The following is a 19188-nucleotide window of genomic DNA, read 5'->3' on the forward strand; positions in this document are numbered from 1 at the left end:
TGTCAGTTAGACTGAGGTTCTGCGTTCCATTTCTAGGTTAGCCAAACCTTAATGCCAGCATTTCTCAGGGTCTCCAGAGTGGGTCTGACATCCGTTTGCAGCTGATCCTCCACTCCAGTCAGACACAGCAGCTCCATCTCCATTTCCAGGCTCTCAATCACAGTGGCTACCTTCAGCGAGCGATCGTGCACACTTAGCTTCGCCTGAACATAGCGTGCCTGAGAATAGCACAAGACAAAAACCCAGTCACTGTAATTCACTGTTTGTGTATCTGTGGAATACAGGATTAAGCAACACGACACAACTCAGGCCTCTCAAGGCCATAGGCTAAGTCCACCCCAAGGGTGTCCTCTGTAATGACTGGTGAACGTTAACCCTACAGTGCAAAGACAAATGAGGCTAAACAAGTCTTTCCTAGGAGATCCTATAATTCTGTACACTTATTATGCAAAGATCTGTGCTCACAAATAATTCTTCCATATACACAAAATTTGCAAGTGCTATTTCAGAGGTGGATCTTGAAATTTGACTCATCTAGCCCAGACTGCGGTAAATAGACAAATCAATCTGCCGGAGTTCCATACACAAGCAACTAAAGCCCCCATTTCCAAAACACTTGAAAGTACACAGGATTCCTTTGACTCTCTCTTCCTTTGCAAATGTCAGGATACAAAATTGAAGATTCAAAATGTCAACGCAAGCTTTTTCAGTAAATTTAAACATGGCTAAGCAGCACTGAACGTTGGCAGAAGTACAATGGTAACAACAGAAGTCTACGGGGCAGGATTCCTGGGCTGCAACTCCTGTGGAATCAATCTCTAGAATGGGAACTTGTGGAAATGGCAGAAGCAATGACCTAGGAAGTAGGACTGCTTACACACCACTCAGTAGACACCTCCAGCTGATTAAAAGACCAGCATGATGGTGATTTTGACATGAAGAGTGGGGAGATGAAAGCAGATGCTTTAATCAGAACTCTGTGGGCATCACTTACATGATTATAAAAATACAAACTTACTTCAAAGTCTTGATACTGCTCCTCAGTCAGGGACTTCTTCGCTACAACAAGAACCCTCAGGCCTTCCCTAGCCATGTTACCACACTGGAAAGAAGTGTCATATTGTAAATGATTACCTGCATCGCAACTTAACTGATTCAGAGATTGTTAGCATCATATCTACTGTTACAAATTAATTGTTCCAGTCAAACAACTCAGCTGAATACATAGCATCAGATAAACAGCATGATAAATTAACCAGGGAAGAGGAGATCTCAAAATCTATTTGTAGGCTGTACCACTGATCGGGAACGATGCTCCTCTCACAGCAGTGTCAAACTGGCATAAGTAACTCCATTGGCTTCAGTTACTCCACTGATCTCAGTTACTTTGAATATATACCAAAGTAAGAAGGGATGCAAGCCCATGGTTTCAATAAGCACCGTATCTTTTGTTCACAAACTATTTAAAGAGGTACTACAATATTCCTATGTAGTCAAATAGAAAAAGAATCATTTATATCTGCTATTGTGGAGACTGTTCACCATTGCCAGCAATACGATGGAATGGGTTTAAGCAAGGAGGCTCAGAAAGACTTAAAATCAAAATGCAATTGTTGATTTTCCAGTAGTTTAAAATAAAGCCAAGTGCAGAATCAGGCCCAGTTATCCAAGATAAATCTTGTGAGAAAGAGGAATTACCAGACAAAGAACAAGAAACCTGGACCGGTGACTACCCTATGCTTGGACAATGTCCATTTTGTTTACCAGAGTTATCCTGGACTAAATGGGTTGAATTCACCACCTGGCTTCCTTTTAAAATTGACTAATACTGTGTCTGTAGCTCTGGCTACAGATTAAACCAACCAAAATGCCAAACCAAACAATCTTTTTCCTGCATACATTTTAACAGCTACCTCAGCCTGCTCCACCAACGTAATGTCGGAGGCTTAGTCACGTGTCGCCATGGAACAAGCAGCACCTGCCTGAAGAAGTAAATATTCTACATCTAAGAAAGTGAGACTACTTTGTACCTCTTCCTCTAGCCAGTCATTGTACTGCACGATGCCAGCCATGACAACATCGGCTCCTTTCATATAGAAAGTGATTTCTCCCGTTGACTCATCCTGAGAAAGAAAATGGTGAAAGATTATGGGTTCAGTTATCTACAGCAGGCAGCAAGATAATCCTTGCATGAAGTATCAACTTCTTGGTCAATAACAGGTGATACTGGCTGGGTTGTATTCACACTATTCTATATGGAAAATAGTCATCTCCCTTCCTAACTCTAATCATTAATGGTCTGGCATAACCATGACACTGGTGCATTTTGTTTTCATCCTGGAAATCAACTTTGATGTTTACACTTAACAGGAGGAAAGTAAAGGTAATATAAAGGTAATAATTGGAGATATACCGATCTCCTAGAACTGGAAGGGACCTTGAAAGGTCATCTAGTCCAGCCCCCTGCCTTCACTAGCAGGACCAATTTTTGCCCTAGATCCCTAAGTGGCCTCCTCAAGGACTGAACTCACAACCCTGGGTTTAGCAGGCCAATGCTCAAACCACTGAGCTATCCCGCCCCCCTAGGAGTAACAAAAAAATGATTTTACTCTATTAAATTCCAATCTTAACGACTCCCTGTATTATAATTATGCTCTCTATATAAGTACAATTAAAACTCAGGCCTGCCACAGAGGGATTAGGCTACTGCCTTCCTCACCCGATGTGACTAATTTGTAGATTGCAAACAAAGCATATTTACACTGTTACAAATTCATAATCCTTTCTGAGCAGGCAAATGTCTAACGAGGTGACAGTTATTAGTATGGTGGGCTAATGGAAACACTGGCAAACTCTGCAAAGGAGGTCAAACAATGTGCAAGGAGAACTTGCATTGTAAACCAAGACAGCATCTGCGGATGGAGGGGAAAAAAAATATGTACAGAACAAAAAGATGAAGGTTTGGAGAGAAACAACAGTGAATGAAGAAAACAAAAATACTTTCCAAAGAAGACAGGGAATAGGAAAAATGCAACGTTTGCAATGTACTCCCTCCAATTTACATTCGATGATACAAAATTACCTTGTATTCTAACCGCTACAGAAGCCAGTTAAATGGTGATATGGCTGACACTATATAAAAATAAAAAACTCTGTCTCAAGGATGCACTAGGAGATCCAGAGGAAATGGGGAACTTGGGATTTGATTTTGTTTTTTAATCTTTTCCCCCTCCCTGTTTCTCATCTGACAATTCACTAGGGCAGAAAAGACGTTTTACTGATGGGGGTTAGTGAGGATGGGCCTCGTGGAAGGGGGACTGGACTCAGAAATGGGCGAGGGCCTGGCCCGCTGGTGTTGGAGAGGGTGTTTTGCAGACACAGGGGGCAGCATGGAAGAAAAAGAATTAAAATGAGAGTGGAAGGAGGAAATGGGATTCCTTTGCTGAGGAAACGTCATGGGAGCTGTGGATACTCAGTATCTCTGATTATTAAGCCACTTTTTTATTCAGGTCTCTACACTGGGATTAAGGTGCTTAGCTTTAGCTGCTTGCATTTGAATGCTGTTGCTTAAGTATTTTTGAGACCTTTACCAGGAGCATGTGGTGGTTCTTACAGGTGCATTACAAACTATTTCTGATCAATGGTGTTGACTGCCTGTGTGTCAATATGCACAGTTCGTACATCTCAGAGTTCAAGTTTTACAGGTCACCAAGAAAACCCAGAACACGCTTAGTTTTAAAAAATTAAGCTTTCTGGCATTGGCAAAAGATTTATGTATTAAATTATTTGATTAAAGAAAAAGTGTTTAACAACATCTCTGTAGGAAACTGAATAAAGACTCCACTTCCTGTGCCATAGAATTGGCTTAAGATCGTTTATAAATTTTGTCCAATATAAATATTGTATCAACTATCTCCTTGCATTAGTCATTTCCTCTTGCAGAGTTCAACAGGAGGTTAGCACGTTCTCATATTATGGTAAGATCACACTATAAATCTACAGAGAGATTTGCCAGTTGTATTGTTTTAGAGCTACATCTTTTTCCATCGTGGTCTGATTCTGGCCATGGTTCAAAGGCCTCTTTCAGTTCCAGATATGACAATAGTGCTATCTTTGTTGCAAAGCAAACATCATCATTCCACATGTGTGTGGGGGGAAAAAAGAAAAAAAAAACAGTGGAAAATTTTGTGATCAACAAACAAATATCTTTTTAATGCAATCCTTTTCTTAACATGAAGATAAGCAAGTAAACAATGCGGTAAAGAGGGTGGCTGCTTTGTTATAACAAGACTTCTTAGAACTGGAATAATAAACCACCAGACAATGACAGTTGATCATGTGTAACAAGCAAATATTGCCAAACTGTCTTAAATGAGGCAACATCTGCTACTTGTGAACATACACTGCCACCTTAGTCCTCATCTGCTGAAGAAGTTTAAAAGTTATCATAGTAATAATACAAAGAGACCCTTTACAAGAGACAGCAGGCAGGACCACAAGGGGAAGCAGGCATCTCTGAGAAGAAGTTCAACCACACATTTTTCTGGCTCTGTGTAAGAATCCTTGGATGAAATTCTATGGCCTGTATTACACAGGAGGTCAGACTAGATGGTCATACTGGTCCCTTCTGGTGCTAAAATCTGTGTGTCTATAAGGACAAGTAGGACAGGAGGAAATTAGCTGTATGTCTTATTCAGATATTTTTCTGAAATCTGACAGAAGTTTACAGCTTCAAGGAAGAGATTTTAGAATTGTTTTTCCAACTGTGAATTTATTTTATATACTTAGCTACTCAATAAGCTATTCCTCCTCCCCCCACAGACTCTTACCAACAGTTAAGACACTATTTTTAGAATTAATATTGATGAATAATGGGTTTAATTGCACCCAGTATATTTGGTGGTTTGTAGGTAAAAAATAATATTTGGTACCTGCACTGGTATAAATATATAAAATTTTACTTGACAACTCGTAATTGTTAAGCAAAAAAAGTTTTTTCATAAAAAGGAATGAAAACTTTGTTTGAAGACAGGAGTTCAGAGCATGCAGAAACACAGTACATGGTGATACCCATCCAGTTAACACCCGCTAATTAAAATCTGCTTCAGTTCAAAACAGAAAACAGAGCTCATTTGGTTGTTCAGCCACACAACATTGAAGGAACAGGGTTCACAAGCCCATCAGACAGGGGCCAAGGCTTCCATCCTGACACCACAACAGCATAATATACGTAGACACTCAAGATTTGAGGCCTGATGATGTTCTCAAATGCAGTGAATGGGCGTTTTGCCACTGTCTTCAGAGGGATCATACCTAATATGCACTGTATATTAGAAATATTTTTAATTAGAGAGGGAGAGTTGTGGCTTATAGTTACCTTAAAAACTAGGATGGAATTCAGAATCCTGGCCTGGGAGGTCCAATGCCACTCTAAGTGATAGTCAGATTGTCAGAGAGGAAGGAAAAAAGGAAGCTCACTATCTTCACCGAAAAGGAGAGCTTTAAAGAAAAAGTTCAGAATGTTTCAGGGATACCCATCTCTCTGCAGGGATGGTAAGTGAAAACCTTGATGAAATTCAAGTTGGTGACTGTTAACCACTTGCTGCTACTGCAATGGAACAAAACTCATAAAAAATTGGGGAGAGGGAAGAGATTTTGTTGAAATTTTTCCACAGGTTTTGTCAAATTTCTTTGTTTCTATCTAGGTTTCATATAGACCATTCAGATAGTGTCAACCCACCTGTTTAGTCTATACTGTTTTCCACTACAGAAATAATCCAGCTGATGAAAAGGAACACAGCACTCGCTATGTTTCTATGAGCATTTGGTGACTGCATTGTCCCAGCCAGGTCTAATATCAGACACTTGTTGGAACAAAGTTATAAACTGTATCCTCGAGGATATCCAGTTGTTTTCTAGATTCCTGTATTTATCATGTACTTCTGATTACCTCACTTGCACTCTGACCACTGCTCCATTCCCCCTAGGACTTATTCTATTGTTCCAAAACATGGAGCAATTTCAGAGACAGGGTTTTGGTTTTTTAACGCTAGCCTGCCACTAAAATCCTCTCGTTTCCCCTCACTCCCACCCCCAAAAAGGTGCCAGGGCCCAGGGCCCAGAATGGGAAGCACTGAGTCCTGAACCAACGGCAGATTCAAGGTCTGAAATGCCACAACTGAGATGGGACGTGATAATAATACGTTGATGGTGCTGTATAAATCTTTTACCAACACTGCCTAGCTCCTTACTCATAGCTTAGCTTACTGACACCATCATGTGTTCACATTATATCTTAATCTGTATGTCAACAAAAATTAGGGAATCAGATGCATGCTAAGATTCTCCAATCAGCTTTTTGTTTTACACCATCCCACCCATCATTCAACTTTACATTATCTGTTTAGGCTGTAATTTCTTCTTGCCCCTTCATGTCTGCAAAAGCATCTCACTCTTGTGGTGGTATAAAAAACTATATAGCATGAGACAATGGAATAAACTTAATTAATGTGGCTTTATAGCAGAATCTCATATGGAAGACGCTAACCTAAAATACTCGCCTACAAATACAAGTAAGATTTGTCTTACCATTCTAACCTGTAATAATACTAGAGAGGTACAAGGCCCTTCCCAGGCCATGTCTTTGCTGCTAAAAAAATGCAGTTTTAATTAGAGGATAACTAAGTTCACATGATCTATCTTAGGGTAAAAACACAGTGAAGACAATGCATGTGAGTTTTACCACAATGTAAACTAGATGAGGTCAGCACTATACTGCCGCCTGGGGCATGGTTTGGTTGTTGTTTTTTTTAAACCTCCAGATAGCTCACGTGCATTAGTCACCCAGCGGTAAAAAAACAAATACACCTAACATGCACGGGCTACCTGGAGGTAAAACTGAAGAGCCTTGTCTTCACTGTGTTTTTAACCTCAAGATAGTTCATGTACGTTAGTAAAAAATACATCTTTTTAGCAGTGCAGACACCTCAGTCACTATTCATTGAAAGAGTGGGGAGGTCCACCAGGCTGAACATAGTTGTGAGAGCCAAAACTATTTGAATTCTAGCCCCGGCTGTAGAATTACTCCCGCTGAAACCTTGGGGAAGTCCCTTCAATTCTGCGTCAGCTCTCTCGTCTGTGAAATGGGAGGGATAGTTTTCCTTTCAAGGCTATTGAGGATTAACTGTGGGGCCCATCTTGGTTGGTCCTCAGGCACTACCGAAACAAAAAATAAATAAATAAACAAAGCTGCACTTTGATAAGAGAGCTAAGAATGTTTTGAAAAGGTTTAAATATGGGTTCACCAGTTTGGGAGTAGGTAACGAGCATCAAGAGAAATATTACAGTTAACAGCCTAAGAGGGGAGAGAAACAGACAAAAACCTACATAATCACACTAACCCAGGAACCTATCCTTGCAACAAAGCCCGTTGCCAACTCTGTCTACATATCTATTCAGGGGAGATCATCATATGACCTAGTCACATCAGCCACACTATCAGAGGCTTGTTCCCCTGCACATCTACCAATGTGATATATGCCACCATGTGCCAGCAATGCCCCTCTGCCATGTACATTGGCCAAACTGGACAGTCTCTACAGAAAAGAATAAATGGACACAAATCAGATGTCAAGAATTATAACATTCAAAAACCAGTCGGAGAACACTTCAACCTCTCTGGTCACTCAATTACAGACCTAAAAGTCGCAATTATTCAACAAAAAAAACTTTAAAAACAGACTCCAACGAGAAACTACAGAACTGGAATTAATTTGCAAAATGGATACCATTAAATTAGGCTTGAATAAAGGACTGGGAGTGGATGAGTCATTACACAAACTAAAATCTATTTCCCCATGCTAATTTTCCCCCTACTATTACTCACACCTTCTTGTCAACTGTTTGAAATGGGCCATCCTGATTATCACTACAAAAGTTTTTTTTCTCCTGCTGATAATAGCTCACGTTAACTGATTAGTCTCATTAGAGTTGGTGTGGCAACCCCCATTTTTTATGTTCTCTCTCCGTGTGTGTGTGTGTGTGTGTGTGTACTGTATTTTCCACTGCATGCATCTGATGAAGTGGGCTTTTGCCCACGAAAGCTTACTCTCAAATAAATGTTAGTCTCTAAGGTGCCACAAGTACTTCTCGTTCTTTTTGCATATTTTCACTGTTTCTAGCACTAGCTCCTTTTTAGCTGAATCAGGTTTTTGAAAATCTGGTCTCCACTGTATTAGTGCATAGGACCAAAATAAAGAATTAGGTGTGCAAATGCATATGTAATTGCACATCTAATTAGCATATGCAGTTACTGTCATTGAAGACATAAGAGAATTGCATGCACAAATGCACCTGGTTACCCTAATTCCTCTGGGAAACCCCATGCACCAAGTACTTCGAGCATTTTTTCTGGAACAGAGGTTTCCTTATCATAATAGCCAGCAGGGCACAGAACAAAGAAAGGAAATCACATAGTAATTTGTTAATTATTTCCCCATTTCTTGGTTTATTTTACAGTTTAATATACATTGTATAAACAATATAATCCCAGCATGATTATTTGAAAGTTTACTTCTCATTAAGAAGTAAACTAGAAAGTACCTTCTTAAAGTATATATTTGACTTTCAGTAGCACCTCTACTATATTGTAGTTGATCTGTTATGAGTCATTAGAACTCCTGATTTAGCTGGTGACTCCTGAGTTGGGGTTTGTGCTTTTTTGCTGTTACTTTCAACAGTGGCTACAATTATTTTCCTACCGTCTATGAGCTAAGGACATAGGCCTTTGGAGTTTGAGCTGAAAGAAAATACACTTTACTTATCAGTTCTGGGGGATGGAAGGACAGTACTTCAACGTATAAAAATATTTTAGTTTCTGGTATCTGAGATAATGTAACATTCTCCTATGAAGAACAACGTTGCTGACATCAAACAGACTGTACTTGCTTATTCAGTCAGTGTTTTGCAAGAGTTACATGAAGATGAAAAGAAACATGAAAAGCAACTTACCCTAACGATGATTCCCATACGTTTACTTTCATAAGTGAATGGAAAGATCTGGAGGATGGTGAAGTTTAGTATCTGACCACCAGGTGTCCTCAGCTGCATGGAGGATTGATCTCTGCCAACCAGTGTTAAGCCTACACTTTCAGTCCACTGTACCAGGGCCACCTAAATACAAGAAAGGTCACAGGTCAGATAGACTGCTGAGCTTTGTGGTTCAGAGGTCATGTAAATGAACACCAGAGGGGAAGGGACAGTGGGTTAACTGAAGAAAAAGTTACTCAGTCATTAATGTCACTGTAAAATGGATCAGTTTTTCTACCTTGGCCATGTAATGTGAACAAATGGCCCTTTAGTGTTATTTCCTGCGGCCATTCCTGCCCATTGACAATATTAATTACTCCATCCCTGGAAGGACTTACTAATGTCCAATAACACATGACATGCACTATACTGTGTTCTGAGCCAGCCAGATGATGTTAAAAAAAAAAAAGAGTTGGCGGAGAAAAAACACAGTGCATGACTTCCCCCATTCAAATGTGGGTTTAAGACAAGCAGAGGCTATTAAAGCAATGAAGGTCTACGTTGCCAATATGCCACTAACCCAAAATGATGAGACAGGACGTGATCCTGCACCACTGGGGTTAGTGGGAGCAGAATTGAGCCCATAATGAAAGCCTCTGAAAACTTGAAATGAAAAGGAAGTTAATGAAACAGATCCAGTCAGTGAGTTTATGTGGCTTTATTGTGCCCTGGGCATTCGGCTACAATGTCAAGGGACTGTTGTAAACAAAGCTGAGCAGAGGAGAGTTCTAAAGATCCGAGGACAAAAGAGAGTTTCAGCCTCTTGCAGTGTGACATTCTCTTGCGGCAACTGCACCAAGTCAGCCCAGCTAGTAACACGTTATTTAAATCTGATCAGGATAAGTTTTAAATGGAACACTGCACACACTAGGAACTGCCGTTCCCTCCCCATCCCCAGTGAAAACACCTCTACCTCCCCCAGATAAATTTTGGGCTAAATCTGTATCCAACTCTAAAACTCAGTCCCACTTTTGACTACAGTTGCTAACCCTCCAAGATGGGCCTAGAGTCCCCCAGAATCAGCATTGATCTCCCAGTGACTATTGAAAGCAATCTGGGAGATTTTAATAGGATATTTTAAGAAAATTACATTATGTCATGTTGGGGGGCGGGGGAATCTCCTGGAATAGCTTCAGTCAGAGTTGGCAACTCTACCTCTGATGCAAATATCAGGCCAAGTTCTCTGCTTGTGTAACTTAGTTTACTACAAGGCAGTTACATCAACAGAGAATTTGCCTAATTCACTTTAATGCTTGCAATCTGGGCACTTATATTCACTGCACATCCCAGGTTCTTTCAGCAAGGAAAGATTTAGACTCAACAGTGCATATAAATCTCTGAGAAGAAAGCTTGCTGTATCCAGTCACTCTACACCGGCTCCTAAGTAAATAAAAACAAAACCCAAATGTCAGTGGATTTCTCACCTATTTTTATAGACATCCATTAAGAGTGGCATGTCTAAAGAAATGCACATAAAAAGCCTTTACCCGTCTTGTCTTATAGTCATTATCTTGTTGAGAAGCTGAGTGGAATTAAGACCAGTTTTGTGGAGACTTATTTACTAATAATCTTTTCCCTTCATTAGAGAAATCACTTCTATAACCATAATTATTCCTGACATTTCATCTCTTTAGTCTATTTAGTGAACACAAGCGCTAGGACAAAGTATTCAATTTACTACTAAAGGAGTTATGTCTTCCAAGGAAGTTCATGAAAAAATACCTACCACACATCAAATACTTAAGCCATGGAGCTACCCTCTCAACTTGAAGTAGCTACTTTAACCCTCACTGGAAGCTGTGGGTACACATTAAGGGTACGTCTACACTACCCACCGGATCGGCGGGTAGCGATCTATCTATCGGGGATCGATTTATCGTGTGTAGTGCAGATATGATAAATCAATCCCTGATTGCTCTCCCGTCGACTGCTGAACTCCAACAGTGCAAGAGGCAGAAGCAAAGTTGACGGGAGCCGTGAGGACGTGAAGTAATTTTAATTCGATCTAAGATACGTCGACTTCAGCTACACTATTCTCGTAGCTGAAGTTGCATATCTTAGATCGATTCTCCCCACCCTGCAGTGTAGACCAAGCCTAAGAGGAAGAGACACTGCCCTCATTTAAACCTAGTGTTCCTAACATGCTACAGCACATAGGGCCTCGTCCAAAGATTCAACTGACTTCAATAGGCCATTAGGACCTCAATCTAATAAGATATTTCAAGTCCAGAACTATTGGTGTGACTCTCCGTGGCAGGTTCTCCCTCAATCTAAAGCTTTTTGACTATTTTTAGTATTTGGACAACCTGGCTCTAGGTCTCTCATACAGACTCCATGTTGCTAAAAGCCTCTTTAGAATCTGTGTAGTAGTTACTCATCTTCATCATGTGATTGCAGTAAGTTTTTTCTTCTTCAGTACATTGTAAAGTGGGTGTCTAAACCTTCATTTACCCTAAAACCCGGGCCTGCAGACTTGAGGGAAATAACATGCTTAAAACGCTGCTTATTGTGTTCGACATTTCATATGCTACTGTTTACGGGATTCAAATTAAAGGAACTACTCCCCCTCAGGACTGCAATAATTGAAACCTTGGAGGGCTAATTCAGAGCTTATCCATACAGAATATTTGCATTAAGACACCTTCCAGTCTTTGCTCTACCTCACTTCTTTACTCTGAGTCACCATCATTTTCTGTTTTTCAGACAAAAAGCCTGGTCCAACTAAATGCACAGAACCCAATACTGGTTCAGATTTAAATCACTATCACTGCAGCTGAAATGACAGCTTATTAAAAGGGTCACCTTAATTCCTGCTGAGCAATACCCTGCATAGATATTTCAGTAGGGACTGCTCACAGACTACGGTTCTACACACAGCATGAGGATGTATGGCAGAATTAGACCATACATCATTAGTTAGATTGGGTTTTTTTACTGAACAGAATTCTTTCAGTGGATTTGGAACCACAATGTGGTATTTGGGGAGGAAAATATTTAACTGTTAAAAATTTTCTCGGCATTTATTTAATCTTTGAAAATGTTAAACCTAGTATAAATGCCCATTTCTTCTGGGCATTTCCAGGAGCCATTATAAAACGCCTTTGAAATCCAATTCTGCAAGAGCTAGAAAGAGATCTGATCTCGCCAATTTTACACCCGTAAGCTTCCAATACAAACCTTTCTAACAATGAGAGCACCTTGAGAACAGAACTTCCCTTAGAATTCTCCATTCATAAATTGAGTGGGGCTAGGATAAGCCAGAGCACCTCCATCAGAACACCTAGGAATTAATTTCTCTCCTAGAAACACAAACCAACATCAATTAATGGGAGAATCGACCCTTAGAACATGGTAGTGGCAGTTCCCCTGCTCCTTCAAACTATTTGTAAAAGAAAGAAAAATGCTGTTCAAAAGACAGCAAGAAAATTCACATGAAAAATAACCAACCAACATGGCTCTTGTATTAGTTTCTGATAAGTTGGTGCTAGCGTGGTTCATCATCAGCAACCGCCAAATTATATTGTCCTCAGTATATCTAGACTAATCAGCATCCTAATACCCAGCTGGTTGGAGATTTAAAAGCATTTTTTCTTATGGGAGAAAAGGCTAGTAGAACACACCTTTATAGATTGTTTAAAAAAACCCTATCTCTTGTTTTAGGGTACTTGAATATACAGAAGGCCAGTTTTTATTGCATTATTATGGAAGTCAAGACAGAGACGACAAAATGCTTAATTTTGCTTTCCTGCTAGTTCCGTATAGAATTCTCTGCCCCCCTACTCATCCCCCAGCTTTTTAATTAATTAAATTAATCCTGCTAGGTTTGCTTCTACTAAATTATATGGTTTTCTTTTGGGGAGGGGGAAAGGGAAGCAGGAGAGTCTCCCAAGATTAAGAACTGGTTTTCCCGAAAACTTCTGTACAATGATGAAAATATTTTATGGGGAGATTTTCAAAAGATAGGCACCCAACTGCCACTGAATGGAAATGAGGCCCAGATTCTCGAAAGCTATTTAGATGCCGAACTCTTAGTGAAGTCAATGGGAGTTAGGAGCCTAAATACCTTTGAAGATCTGGGCCTGGGTTTCATGCTTCTCTGTTCCCCATCTAGTCTTGAAAACATCCTTAAAGCATTAAGGAAGCTAGTTAGAGGCTCTTCTATTGTCCTCATTTTTAACAGTCCTCTGGATCAGAACTTGATCTCAGGCTTCTATTGCACTGGTTAATACAGAAATAAATAAATGTTCAATTTATGTAATTTATTAAAAGTTTCTAACCTCTGTTCCCTGGCCCGATGTCTCTCTATCCCACCTCCACAGGGTGATGTTACACTAGTATCACTCTCTGAAATCTCACAGACTGAAAAGAACACTTCATGCTTATTTGTCCACATGTCTGAAATCCACAGTTGTCTGAAGGCACAAACCTCCTTGTTCCCCTCACAGCTAAGTAAAAGTCTTATGGAAAAATAATTATTAAAATACCTGGATTTTCTCATGCAGGAGACTGGGACTAGATGAAAAATGTTACAGTACAGTACTTTGACTGTGAAAAAAGGAAAGAGGTGGTCTGTCTTCTCCACTCACTCTAGACTGTCAACAGTGAGGTAAAAAAATGCTTTCTAAATTTTTTTTTTAATGGGGGACAAAAGCTTCGTCAGGGCTGCTAAGGAAAAAGTGTTTTGTGTTAAGTAAATAAGAGGACCAGAATTACAGGGAATCATAGTCAGAAGTATTGAAACCCATTAATTTGCTTGTGTCTTATTGATCAGAAGAGAATAATAGATTTTGTACCTTAGAGGCCTTGGTTTGTTTTTTAAACCCTTCACTTCCACCCACGCCCTAATACAATATCACTGAAGTTTTCATTTGTTACATAAAATGAAAAGTAATTACCATGAGTAATAAATAAAGAGAGTTACAAACCCCACAACATACAAAATGTGATTTACCAGGACATTTACAATAACTGATTCCATAAAAAGAACTGATATAATAAACAAGGTTATCTTGGACTCCACAATTAAAATTAAATAAATCAATGGCTGGGCTGTCAATAAAACAAGATACAATATTCTGAAGGTGTAAGTCTTTTATGGAAGGAATGGAGAAATATCTATTTGGTTCCCTCAATATAGGCTAAAATAAATATACCCAGTAATAAATCAACTTAAGTGTACTTCATTGCCAGAAGTTTCCTGATTGCTAGGATTCTCCATACACTGCAAACTATTCCTCTAGGGATGGGGCAGAACATTTTCTCCAGTAGTGATTTTCACCGTCAGGAAAAGAAACTAAATGCTTCCACTGTTCTATCTGCTCAAAAGCCAAGTTGTACCCATTTAACAAATACATATCTCTAGCAGAAAAAAGGCATACAGCAATCCAATGGTTAGAAACTGAAGCTAGACAAATTCAGACTAGAAAAAATGCAATTAAAACAAACCACTTGAAACAGAGCAAGTAGTTAACCACTAGGACATACATAAGGACATGGTGAATTCTCCATCAAATGAAGTCTTTAAATCAAAACTGGTATCTTTCTGAAAGATATGCTATAGCTCAAAACAAAGTTGTGGACTTAATGCAGAAATTACTGGGTGGGCTTCTACAGTCTGTGTTATAAAGTGGTCAGATTAGATGATCATGGTGGTCTTCTGACCTTAAAAATCTAATAATATCTGCAACTGCAAAGAAAACGTCCTTAGTCAATTTATGAATCATTTCCCTATGAGCTTTGCAGATGGTTTAATTCTGCAGCACCTCCAGCAGAGACGGGGGAATCCTTTTACTCCTGCACTTAACACACTAATTCAGTTACACATATTTAATATCAGCATCTCCTGGAAACTTAAAAAACTACAGAGAAGTAGGTATCGATTTTCCATATGTTGTACCGCTATTGAGGTATACTCACTTTCCCCCCCGCCCCCCGCTTCCAAATAGCCCCTTTCTTTCTTGGTCTGCCATTTAAGGTAGATCTCAGGACAACAAGCATTTAAATTTCCAAAAAAGTTAACACTTAGGGTAATATGTAAAACTGAATATAACGTAACTGAAAAATTAGCTGAGTGCAGACCTTACAAGCCTCATGAGGTGGTGCAGAGTGCAACACAATCCTGGGGACACAAAGACCCAGAAGAAGCCTGTACAAGAAAGAAGCAGATCCTCCCTCCTGCTGCTGTCTCTGCCTACCTTTCAGTCCCAGACCAACTCCTCTGTCCCTCCTTAACTTTACCCTGAGCCTTCAGTACTCAACTCCAGGGGAAGGGAAATGGCACTGGCTTTTAAACCAACACTTTCCAACCTCCAAAAGCTGCAGAATTCCTGCCTCTGCACAAAAAAACATTTTTCACTGAAACTTTTGAAGTTTGCTGACTAGCTGTAATGGAAAATATTAAAATTAATAGGCTTACACAGCACCTAGCAAATAAATAATAGTGTCAACATCAACATGGCCTTCATTGATGCAGATTTTGGGCACCCTGTTTTATTGGATATAGGGGTGCATTTTCAGAGTAATCAAAGATGGGAAGCTGTCACACACTGTGCTATTTAAACTGACAGTTGTGTGTTCCAAGTCACAGTCATTCTGCCTGAGAGAAGCATCTGAGTTGGAAAATAAGTGTGGGTGGGAAATTAAGTGTATGTGTGTGTGTGGGGGGGGGATTTATATATAAAGCAAGCAAAAGTAAAACCGATTTCAGAGAACCCTCAGACCACTGAGAGAAATATAACAAGAGAGTCCTTCATGCTCAGTGCTGAACAGCAACCAAAATAGCTAATAAACCTTCATTATTACATTCTAGAAATCTCTGGATATTGGCTCTGTGTGCCTATACTAGGTTAGATATATTTCTCTTCACTGAGAGTCAGAATTGCTAATGCAACTCTATATTCCATCTCCCTAAACTTCGCCCTCTGGCTAGTCATTAAATTACTCAATCCATCGCTGAAATGGATATTGATTAACAAATTTCATTTTAAAGAGAGACAAATTGATCCTTGTTATTAGTTGCTCTTCAAATGTCCCCAACTAGATTGCCTAGGAACACAGACAATGGTAGTAATCAATTGGAGCACACTCTTTCATGTCCTGGAAGCTGTGGAGTGCTGTCAGGGTTAAAGATTGTTTGCCCAAGAATCCCAAGCATACTTATCTCTGATCAGATTATATCTATTTCATTTCCCCTGTTAGTTACTGTATGGCTACAACTGACACAATCAAAGAGCCCCAAGGCTGTAACTGATATCTGAATAAAGATACTTCAAGACTTCTAAATGGGAATATGCACAGGAAACAAATTTAGGAAATCCTGCTTTCTGTTACAGGAAATTAATCCTATTCCAACTGGTAGAAATTCCCCTCACTGTTCAAAAGTAAGAACACCACAAGTTTTTGTACTCATTTCATAAACTGACCTCTCCTGACATGCTAATATTTTATTGATATAGAATTTCAAAGGTAGGCTTTAGATGCCTGTTAAAAGACTTTCCCTCTAGGAATCCATGAATGCTATTTAACAGTATCACACTTTCCTGAAGGGTTTAACTAGCACTGGTTTCATATTTAGTACCACCTATTGTGAGACACACAGTAGATGTTTGACTGATATTTGTACTCTTGAGACCCAAAGACAAGATGTCTTCAGTGTGGTAAAGCATATCTAATTTCTGAAACCACTTGCAATTCAAAACATTGCAAGGAAAACAATGTAGAGTAAAGTATCATTTCAGAGAGATTAGTTATAAAGTTACAATATAAAAATACTATGTATTACAGCCACATTAGTTGCAAAAAAAAATTAAAGCAGGAGTTACAATTACGATTGGAAATATGTCAAACTTCACACAGACTTTACAGGCATGTAGGTAAAGAAACAGAGGCTATGAATGTAAATAGCCAATAAATTCACTAAGAAAGCCTCAAATACTGACCCCAAAAATTAACATCTGGAAATTGTTCAGATCCCATTTCAATGCAAAGGCACCTACTTCTGTAAAACTGCTTTATTGGCGGGAGCAACACTTTAAGGAGAAACCCTTGTAAGCAAAATACAGAACAAAAGTATGGTTCAGAAGCAGCATTTGCACATTGCCTGTTCACTCCAAGCACCATGAAGACACAAATACCCTTTTGTCACCATGAGCACAAGAATTTTGTTTACAAAAGAATGTGCTTAAAATGATCCTATACTGGGGGCCTTTTGTCCTCTTGAAAGGAGATCATGGTCTATTTGAGTGTGTAATCATAGAACATATTTTAAAAGTATGTGCAATGTAGGGCAAGTCATCGCCACAATCTTTTGAGGTTGTACCGTACTAGAATAATCTTAGAACTCTGGCTATTTGAAGGATTTAAAAAATTTCTTACAAGAACAGCTCCTCACCTTTAACACCACTTTTAGGAAACCTAGCTAGTCTTATAATGTTAAAAGTGAAAAACTGTTTATATAAAGCAATAAGGAAAAAAACCCTTCAAATACTGCCAAAGAGCTACACATCATCAATGGAATTTCTAAGAACAATTTCTAATTTTCAGTCTTTTAGCAGATATGGGCAAGTGTAATTATTCAAACTGTTAAGAAACCATAATTAGCAGTGAATAGTTTAGAATTTGTACGATACTGTTTTAGTTTAGTTGCAATAAAATATATATCCAATAAGTATTACTGGCACACAAAATACAAATATTTAAAATCCCTGTAAAAAATAAAAAGGGAATTTTAGTTAAGCTTTTTATGCAGTAGGGAAGCACCTCTAGCAACACAGATTCAATCCTGCATTAAAGCTCTACTCTGCACTGGAAGGAAGGAAGGGACACCAGTTAAAGCTCCCCAGTTTTGAGCGCCCCAACATGACTTAGGATTGCTGCTGGTCTGCTCTAAATTGCACCTTCGGTATATGGCCCTGTGATGGGGTGCCTGCCCCACACTAGGCTCTAAGGGGTTAATAGAACCTTAGGGAGGCTGCGTGGGAGGCAGCCAATCAGAGAAGGGCTGTGAGGAGCAGCCAATCAGGGCCAGGCTGGCCCATACAAGAAGGGCTGCAGAGCCGCTACAGTCAGTTCTTGGAGCATGAGGAAGGAGGAGGATGGGCTGCCTTGCAGGCTGAAGGCAGCAAGCACCCTGGGCAGAACAGTGCTGCAGAGACCCGGGGAGTTAAAGGCAGCTCCTGGAGGGCTGCAAGGATCTGCAGGCTAAGGCTCTGAGGCCAGGGCAAAGAGGGTGCTGGGGCCGTGGGGAAGCGGCCCAGGGAAACCTACTGAAGAGTTGGAGGGGGCGACACAAGCAGTAGCCTTCTACAGGGTCCCTGGGCCAGGACCCGGAGTAGTGGGGAGGCCCAGGTCCCCCGGACTTGTCACTGAGGAAGTGACTAAACAGTAGACTGCAGTCACCACTGAGAGAAGTGGCTGGACCAGGACTACAGAGACGTCCCTGGGAAGGGGGGGGGGCATCAAGTGTGGCACAGCCAGAGAGGGCATCACGGTCCTTGGAGGGACATGGGTCCAAAAGCAGAGGAGATGATGGGCTGAGCACCACTAGCAGGGCACACTGGCTACCAGAGCTAATTCCTGTATTGGCCATGAGGAGGTGCTGGAGTAGTGAGTGGATCCCCTCACAGGCCCTTACTGGACCATACGCCAGTGGAGGATTAGCATGGCAGAGTTCTGTTCTGACACAGTCCCCTCCCTGCTTCTGTCACATAGGATACACTGTGATAAAAAACCTGCAGCACCAAGTCTCAGAATCCATGTCAGCTGATTTGGGCTGGGGTGGGGGTTGGGCTGTGGGGCTGAAAATAGCAGTGTAAAGTACAGGCTCAGACTGGAGCATGGCCTCTGAGATCTTCCCCCACTTTCTGGGTCTCAGAGCCTGGGCTCCAGCCCATACCCAAATGTCTATCTTAGGAATCTTCTACTTTTATAGCCCCATAACTCGAGCCCTGCGAGCCTGAGTCATCTGACCTGGGCCAGCTATGGGTCTTTTATTGCAGTTTAGACATACCCATAGAGGTTGAGGACTGCAGGCATCTGTGCCAGATCTGGCCCTTTGCACCAGCAGCGAGTTCCCCTGTGACAGAAGAATTCTCTGTTGGGCAT

General features: G+C 40.3%; 1 protein-coding gene across 2 annotated transcripts in view; it reads right to left on the bottom strand.

Moving 5' to 3' along the window:
* Positions 1 to 19188, bottom strand: part of ATP9A (ATPase phospholipid transporting 9A (putative)) — a 111310-nt gene that overhangs the window by 19356 nt on the left and 72766 nt on the right. For both annotated transcript variants that reach the window (XM_039498448.1, XM_039498447.1), the window contains exons 15-18: positions 9010 to 9171; positions 2031 to 2123; positions 1019 to 1102; positions 48 to 218 (exon numbers count right to left, since the gene is read on the bottom strand). In XM_039498448.1, coding sequence (XP_039354382.1) covers positions 48 to 218; positions 1019 to 1102; positions 2031 to 2123; positions 9010 to 9171 — 510 coding nt within the window. The remainder of the gene's footprint in view (positions 1 to 47; positions 219 to 1018; positions 1103 to 2030; positions 2124 to 9009; positions 9172 to 19188) is intronic.

This window comes from Mauremys reevesii, linkage group 13 (genome assembly GCF_016161935.1).
Source record: "Mauremys reevesii isolate NIE-2019 linkage group 13, ASM1616193v1, whole genome shotgun sequence".
Classification (NCBI taxonomy): domain Eukaryota; kingdom Metazoa; phylum Chordata; order Testudines; family Geoemydidae; genus Mauremys; species Mauremys reevesii.